The sequence below is a fragment of the Chinchilla lanigera genome, unplaced genomic scaffold, assembly GCF_000276665.1.
Source record: "Chinchilla lanigera isolate Chin_1 unplaced genomic scaffold, ChiLan1.0 scaffold00020, whole genome shotgun sequence".
In the NCBI taxonomy this organism is placed as follows: domain Eukaryota; kingdom Metazoa; phylum Chordata; class Mammalia; order Rodentia; family Chinchillidae; genus Chinchilla; species Chinchilla lanigera.
The window spans coordinates 825,792-834,767 of record NW_004955421.1 but is presented as its reverse complement, the minus strand read 5'-3'; the positions used below and the strand labels follow the sequence as shown (position 1 = coordinate 834,767).

The 8,976-nt window shown below is 35.0% G+C and overlaps 1 protein-coding gene across 18 annotated transcripts in view; it reads left to right on the top strand.

The window, feature by feature from the left end:
* Clasp2 (cytoplasmic linker associated protein 2) overlaps positions 1 to 8,976 on the top strand; it is a 189,513-nt gene that overhangs the window by 122,393 nt on the left and 58,144 nt on the right. For all 18 annotated transcript variants that reach the window (XM_013513734.1, XM_005383646.2, XM_013513738.1 and 15 more), the window contains 2 exons: positions 19 to 82; positions 7,969 to 7,971. In XM_013513734.1, coding sequence (XP_013369188.1) covers positions 19 to 82; positions 7,969 to 7,971 — 67 coding nt within the window. The remainder of the gene's footprint in view (positions 1 to 18; positions 83 to 7,968; positions 7,972 to 8,976) is intronic.

Genomic DNA, 8,976 nt, shown 5'->3' with positions numbered 1-8,976 from the left:
CCTTATTATTTTTGACAGTCGAGTTGAACTGAAAAGATTATGTGAAATTTTCACAAGAATGTTTGCTGATCCTCATGGGAAGGTATGTTTTAGTACATAAGATTATTTACTCCTGCATGCCCCCAAAATAAGTAAAATGATAGCAGAAAACTGTAAGTCATTTTTATTGTACTATTGATCCAAAATTATTTATAGTAATATTTTCAAACATAATTAAGCTTAAGTGGCTGATATCAAATATAATTCAGAAAGCACTGTTTGACACTCCAAAGTGAGAGTTTCTGATAGTAAAACTGAAGGATATAGTTACAAGCACAGTTCTTTATAATTTAGTCAAGGGTGAGTATATTTTGTATTGCTAAAAGTATTTTATTATTTGTAAAGGACATAAATGAGACAAGGTGAACAAAGTTTCTCACATTTCATTCAGTTTTCTTTGACAATTAGCGCATTATTGTAAATATATTCTTATCTTCAAAAAACAGTTTTGTAGAAAAGATTTAAGCACAAAGTGTGATTATGGCCATACCTTGGTAATAATATAAAAAAAGAAACATTCATACATTAAAATAATGTTCAGTTTAGTTTTTAATGTTGGCTCAAATACATTTAAGTACTTATATGTAATTGGTATATATACTATTCAGTTACCTTGGTGTATAATACTGTGACAAAAATGTGTTTAGTTATTCTGTTTCCAGCAATGTTTTTGGAAGCTGTAAATTTTATTGTATCTTCTTTTAGGAAACAAGTGGCTGCAGGAGAATTTCTAACCTAAGTGAGAGGGAGCTGTGGCGAGGAAATTATTAAAAACAAATAATAACTTTCATTTTATTGTTTTTGTCTTCATTTTACTTTTGTACATATCATTTTCTCACGTTTTTGCTATTTTCATTATTCATGGCACTATTTAAAGAAATCCCAGAATAAATTCTGCAATTTAAAATCTCAGAATAAATTAAAATCCAACTGATTTAAATCCACTGAGGTGCATATTTATTTAAATTTTTCAAAGGTTATTCTCTATCGTATTTATTTTATCTGAAGATAAGAGGGCCCATTAAAAGACAAAACAGAAATACTTTTGGTAAGCAGTTTATTAACTAAAAAATTTTTAAGTTTATAATGGTCAAACTGATAATGTAGATAACTCTATCATTTTGTATTGATGCTACTACCACTGATTGCGGCTGGAGGTCTTGCTTTAATATAAAAATGTCTATCAATTCTAAATAAATCATCTTTGACGATTCCAGTTGCCCGTATAAACCAAGGTACAAGATAGTTATCTACATGAGCCTATTTTAATTAACAGTATGTTCAACTTTGAAAAATATAGTTATTAAATATCTTCAATAAGTGATATAATTTATTGCTGTTGGAAGGTATAAGACTAAGGCTGAATTATTTCTTGAGGTCATAATTTCTTACTTTTTTTAGGGCAATAATGCAATTTAGTTGTATGCCTGTATCTATGCAGTGATAAAGAGAAACACATTTTAGAAGATCAAATAGGAAAGCTGAGTTAACTAGCCACCTTATTATTTTTGACAGTCGAGTTGAACTGAAAAGATTATGTGAAATTTTCACAAGAATGTTTGCTGATCCTCATGGGAAGGTATGTTTTAGTATGTTCATTACATTGGTAATGAACTGAAATGGACAGATGTTAGCCTCCCACCATAGATGTGGAGAACCAGTAATCACCAAAGGTGACTTTTGGTTTTTCTTCTTAGGCTTTTAAATAACATAAAATTATTACCGACCCACCTGGTTTTGTTTCCTTGTTTGGGATTTAGAATTTTTTAGTCAGTTCTTACATAATGGGAAAGTTTTTCGTTGTGTTTTTTTTTTTATTTGGTGATTACATTAGTCAGTTTTTTGTTGCTGGGACAAAATACCAGACATACCCAACTTCAGGGAGAAAGGGTTTATTTTCGCTCATAGTTTCAGAGGTTTCAGTCCAGGATCTGCTGGCTATACGGCAGAAACATTCGAGACAGTCATGGCAAAGGAAAGTTTCTTAAAGCGAAGATCAAGAAGGAGCCAGAGATGAAAGGGCCAGGGATCAGATGTAGTTCCCAGGACTCACCAGATACACACAGAAGTTAGGCAACTCTCATGCCAGTAAAGTTGACAATTATGGTTAACATCACAGTGATTGGCACTACTAATAATGTAATTTATTGATAATAAATTGAACATATCGCTATGCTATGCTGAGTTTAAAACATAAGGATGTGATCTGTAATTTTTGCATTATATCATGATAGTATTAAGTAACAGATGTGCCCTCCCCTTTTAATGCTATCTGTAAAGTACCAACAGTTCCATCTTCAGGATCCTGTAACTTCTTTAAATATCTTTTTTCTTCCCAAATGCAATTTTATTCTATCTCAGAGATCAGCCAGTAATTTATGGCTTTGTAGGCCATAACGTTCTCTGTCCTGGCTGTTCAACTCTGCCATTTTAACATGAAAGCATTCACAATGTGTAATAAGTCAGTGTGGCCGGGTTGTAGTAAAACTGTGTTCATAAACATTGACATTTGAATGTTCATATAATTTTCATGTGTCACTAGTTTTCTAATTATATTTAAAATTTTAAGAACCATTCTTAGTTTGAAGTCCATAATTGGCTGACCCCTTTTTATATGGCTCTTTGCCTCTGACACTAATAGAGAAACATGTTTAGGAACTTATACTCTTACAGCTCATGCCACTTGTTGAAGGCTACAACCTTAAAGGTAAACTCTGCTCTCCCCTTCACGTGAAGTCATGCAGTTCAATGTATGTCTGTATCCATACCTGATCTGTGGCTCTTGTCTGAGTGCTCAGTAATACTGGGCAGTTCTCTAGTGTTTCCTTCTGTCCCCCATGAACACTGTCAAATACTCTGTCCTAAAAGCCCAGCCCTGCTTATTTCCTCACTCATCTCACGCCCTAGAATGTATCCTAGCCTCTGAGTTTACCAGTAGAAGCCCTTAAGCAGAAACTCTGTTTCCTCTCACTGACTACAAGCTTAACTGCACATCAGCCCATTCTAACTTTGTATCTTCCCTCCTTTTGAGACAGAAAACAGTCTCCCCCTGAAACTGCATTGCTAGCTATATGAAATTCCTTTCTCCTGCTGATATAATCTCCTGGCTTGGGTTTCCAGGAATTTCTCAGAAATTTCTCAGAAACTTCAATTTGCTGATTGATTTCCTCATTTTGTTTTGCAACTTTGTTGTGAATTTATTCTTTATTCATATGTAGTTTTTATTTTTTGTTTTTTGGGTCGTACTGGGGGTTGAACTTGGGGCCTTGCTCATGCTAGGCAAGCACTCTACCACTGAGCTACATCCCCAGCCCAACTTTTTTCTTTTTTTGAGACAAGGTCTCATTATGTAATTCAGACGGACCTTGAACTCACTAGCCCAGGCTGGCCTCAAACTCATGATGATCCTCCCACTTCAGCCTCCCAAGTGCTCCCAAGTGTGCCACCATGCCTGGCCTCAGGTGTACCTTTTCTATTATTTAAGAAATGTGGCGCGGGGTAGGAGAAAAGGTGGGTTTTTCTGTTATACTTAATCCAGTCTCCCTCGTGCCATTTCTTTTGTTCTTCTTTTCAAACACTGACAAGATAGTTTTACTAATGGTGTTAACATAGAATGTTCCCCTTAGCCCTGTTATTTACACTATACCTTTTCTGAAGCTTCCTTAAATGCTTTCCTAATGTCTCCCAAATATATATTTATGGCCTCTGTTTTTCTCTTGTACTTACTTAGTTGCATCACTGTTGCTTGCATTAATGCCTCAGCATCTGTGTAATACTTGTTCCAGAACTAACACTCCTCCCTCAACCCCCAAGAAAGCGAAAGTCTATATATACAGTGTGAGCAAACATGCAGTGAATGTTTAAAAAAATTTTAAAAGATTACAGGAAACCATACCCAGGCATGGTGGCACACCTGTAGTACCAACACTTAGGAGGCAGATACAGGAGGATCGTTGCAAGTTTGAGGCCAGCCTGAACTACATAACAAGACCCTATCTCAAAAAAAAAAAAAAAAAAAAAAAAAAGCCAGGAGGTTCACACCTGTAATCCCAATCCTTGGGAGGCTGAGGCAGGAGGATTGCTTTGAGTTCAATGCCAAACTGGGCTACATAGTGAGTTCAAGGCCAGTCTAGACTACATAGCAAAACCCTGTTTCAAAAAAAAATTACAGTAAAAGACACATTGCCATTAATCCCCCTAAAAATGCTTCCTCTCACTTTAAACACATTTGTCCCACTGTTCTTGCCACTTTTGAAGTGGTTCTGGAAGTCGTCTTTTGTGTCTTTAATTGCATTGTCATGGCTGCCTTAGTGTCCTGAATTGATTGAAAACATTTAGTCATTGTTTGTTTGTTTGTTTGTTTTGGTTTTTCTCCGGTGCCGGGAACCAAACTCACGACCTTGCGCTTGCCAGGCAGGCGCTTTTGCCGCTGAGCTAAATCCCCAGCCCCACATTTAGTCATTTTGACTTTGATGAAGAGGCAGAAGTCATATGATTCTAGATCTGGTGAAGAATGTGGATGAAGACACACTTTAATGTTTTTACAAGCCTGCCTTTTCAGTAGATCACATTGACAGCAATATATGCTGCATTTTTTAAATCACATCTTATAAAGACAGTAACAGAAGAAGATTGCCAGAACTACTTGAGAAAAGGGCAAAAACAACGGGATAATAAGTGTGTGTGAAGTGAGGGGGAGTGTTTTGTGGGAAATTAAGGGCAATGTGTCATTTACCATGTAATTTTTTAAAATTTAAATATTAACTATATTTTGTACTCTTGTTTGTGCAAGTCCTTTATGTAAAATAGCACCATGTTTGCATATAACCTATGCACATCTTCCCACATACTTTAAATCATCTCTAGATTACTTATAACACCTAATACTATGTGAGTGCCTCATGAATAGTTGTTATTATTTAGGGAATAATGATAAAGAATGTCTGTTCATGTTTAATACAGATGCATTAGTTTTAAACATTTTGATCTATAGTTGGTTGAAGCCATGGATATAGAATACACAGATACAGAGGACTGACAATATGTTCAGCCTCAAAACTACTCTTCCTTCTCAATTGCTTTATCTTCCTAAAGGACACTACCAACACCCAAGTGAGGAATTTGGCATTATTCTAGAAATATCATTTCACCCTATTAACCCTATAAATATCTCTATGTTTTCACTACTAATTCAGGGCATGATCATCTTTTAAAAATTTTTTATTAGTACATGTTCACTGTACATAATAATTATATTCATTCTGGGGAATTGGTACATAGCACTATGTACAATTCTTTTGTACAATTCTTTTCTATGTTCAATTCTTTTTATGTCCCCGTCCCCTCCACCTGTGTTTTATTGTTTTTTGCATCAGATTTATTTATTTATTTTTAAGGCTTTACCAACTTATCATAAACACATGTTAACAGCCAGGCTAACAGACCAAAAAGCATATAAAACACATAGAATGATTTTACTAAATCAAGTTACACATTTCTATACAAGGGCACAATCATCTTTTGTCATTGCACCCCTTTCACATTCTACACTGGGTGCTTTCATAATCTTTCTAAAAGATAAATCTACTGTTACTGTCTTAAAACCCTTAGTAAAATGTCCAAACAAAGCCTATCAGTTTTGCTTCTATTCCCACCTCTCAACCCAGCCTATGTTCATTTTCCCACATGTGCTGTGTCCTATTCTGTACAGCTTAAAGTACTATATACCATCAGGGACACTTTCCTTTCTTCCTCAGTTTAGCATCCTTAGATAGTACATTTTTTTCAGTAGTGGATTAAATCACCGCTATGAATTGGAATTTCTTCTCTGTAACCTTAGCTGTCGCAAAAATCTTACAAAGCAGAAACTGTACAAAGCCTTGCCCCTAAAATGAACCTTAGTGTTTGCGAGACACCTTACCCTATAAGCAGTGGTTAGGTGGATTTTCCCATGTGCTTTTAGGTCTAAGTCAGTATTTCAGTCTCTATGTTAAAAGGTCCTGGGTAGCAGCTTTCATAATTAGTGAAAGTTGTTCTCCTTTTTGCTTAACATAGTTGAGATCATCTCCTGTCCCCAGCAGAAAGAGAACACTTAGAGAACATGATTATGAGCAGCAGTCCATATCCTTTCAGTCACAACTACCTGCTCCAGCCCCTAGAATTTTTTACTCTTTGTTTTTTAAACAAAGGGTCTGTGTCCAACTAAAACATCAGGCATGCCATAGTATATATTACAGATATCCCAGAAAGGAAGGCTGCAAAAAGTAGATGCAGGATTTTTCCTGGGACATGAATAATATGGTTAGTAAATACAGTCTGAAAGTTGAAGTTATTTGTTGTCTGTACTTTGATGTGAACTCTTCATGTATATAGTTGTCCCCTGGGATCCTTGAGGGATTGATTCCAGGTTGTTCTGCAGATCTCAAATCTCATATAAAATCAAACAATGTAGTATTTACATCTAACCTATACATGTCCTCCCACTTAAAATCATTAGATATTATCATTACTAACAGATAATAATATAACTGATAATACTAATGCAATATAAATGCTGTGTAAATAGTTGTTATAGTGTATTGTTTAGGGAGTCATGACAAAAAAATCTGTACATGTGCAGTACAGATGTAGTTTCTCCCTCCAAAATTTTTGGTCCCTAGTTGGTTGAATTTTCAGATTTGGAAACTGCAAATACAGAAGGATACCTGTGCAGTATGAAAATAGGTGAGCTAACCAGGATGTGTGTATGACAGTAATTTATACTAGAAAGCCGCAGATGTATAGCACAAAGCCTTTTAATATTTTTACAAGAAAGGCAGCACCACACAGTAATACAATATGAATAGTGGAACTAGATTGCTTAGTTCAAATCCTATCTCACATTCTTACTAACAGTGTGTATCTTGATTTCTTAATATGTAAAACAGATTTTATGGTAATATCTACCTCGTAAGATTGGGGTGATGATTAAATGAGCTAATATATATAAAACCCTTAGAACGTACCAAACACCATATAAATTTTAAAACATCTTATTTAATATTTTAAAAATAAAGAGTTCAGGGAAGATTTTCATTTTTACTTCTCTGGACCCACTTTTTCTCCTCTGGTGTGAGTGCGATAAGCGGCCAAAAGTTATCCCGTATGATTCCGACATTTGCCTCTGGGGAAGAACTCTTTGAATAAAGTCACCCTCATGAAGGTGTATGCTAAGAATTGGCAATTTATAGTCTTCTGTAATCCTACCTCTTGAACCACGCTTTGAGTCTTGGCTTGCTAGGGAGTTTAACCTGTGGATTAAACTGTGGAGCACAGTTGTGTGCCCTGCTTAGGAAGGTCATGTCTCTTTTGACAGTTGTTCCTGGTAGCACAGATGCTCTTAGTCTTTGAAGCAGGAGCCCATAACGCACATCTTGCCTGGGGAGTATAAATGTTTGTGGTATAAACAGTTAACACTCCAGGCAATGGTAATTGTTTCAGACCTTCATAAGAAATAATTTTAACTTGGAAAGTATTACTGGGGGGAGGGTGGTTCTAGATACTACGATATTTGGGACTAAATGTTGGCACTGTTCAGAAATGAGAGTGAGTTTCTTTTTACCCTTGGGTTCTTTCCAGAAATTGAGCCTCATGATTAGTAGGATCTACAGAAGAAGATCTTTGTTTCCATTTTTAAAATTTCCTTGACAAAGAAGTGAAAGAGAAATGTAGGACAATCATATGTTCTTTTCCCATACTATTCATTTAATTCTTGTTTTAAAAACTATTTTGAGTTTTTCATGCAACTTTTAAAAACATTTGTCACTTTTATTTTCTAAGTGTTGTTCTTCCATACAGGAACTTTGCATTGATGGCGACTAATTTGTGTGTTTTTCTTTTTTTTCTTTTTTTCCTTTTGCATGCTGTCCCCTGTGTTGGAACTCTCAATAGAGAGTAAGTTGGTTCAATATTTGTTGGAAACCTAACTTTACTGCATGATTGTGAAATTAACCCTTTTTCTCTGTTTTCTCTCCCAAAGAGTTCATGCAGTGTTGGACCCTTTGCAATCCACGAAATGCTATTTGCAGTTATGCAAACTGTCATTCTGTTTGGAGATGTGCTTTTTAATCTACTAATTAATCTAATTTGATTATGTTCTTCTGTTCTGTATTTGATGACTGGCACACCTAAGATATAAGCAAGTTTAAGAAAAGGCTGCCTCAAATGTAATAGCTAAAGTATGTAATTCTTTTTCAACAAATTAGTTTTACGATTCGTAGGATTATAAATTAATTTCACTGAAGGTTTAAAAATAATTCCCAAGTTTCACAACTTTTTTTAAAGTTAACCCCTATACCCCACATGTACTTCCTATAATTTTTGTCATTCCAGAAAAGCAAGTAGAGTGGTTTATAGGGCCTTGATTCTCAACTTTCTCTTGTAAAATTGTTACCCTAGTATTACAGCATATCTATTTTTCCCTTTAATCCTAGGTAAGGAAATGGGAGAATGTCAACATTTGAGAGGAACTCTTTGTGGTAGGGCAGCTGAGTAAGAAACATTGTGCATAATTTCCAATATATTATGGATAAAATGTATTGAAAATATATGGATATAGGCACATAAGTATGTACATATATATAATCAATTAGTAACATTGATAGCATATAAATTTTTTAAAAAGTAATGATTCTGTTCTGTATAAATAACATGTCCCTATGTCTAAATAACATGTCTATATAACCAAAAGGAAATTCTGCTTCAGATACCAGAAATCTTCTTGAAAGAAATGGCAGTTAAAATCTTGACAGAAATATGGGCCTTAGCAATGTAAGCATAAAAATAAAGAACCCCCAGGGAGAGACTAGCATGAGTCCAGAAAAAGAAGTGGGAGATATCAAAAAAATTATAGGAAAGAAAAAGAAGGTAATCTTCTAAAACTAAGGGAGTCTTCATGCT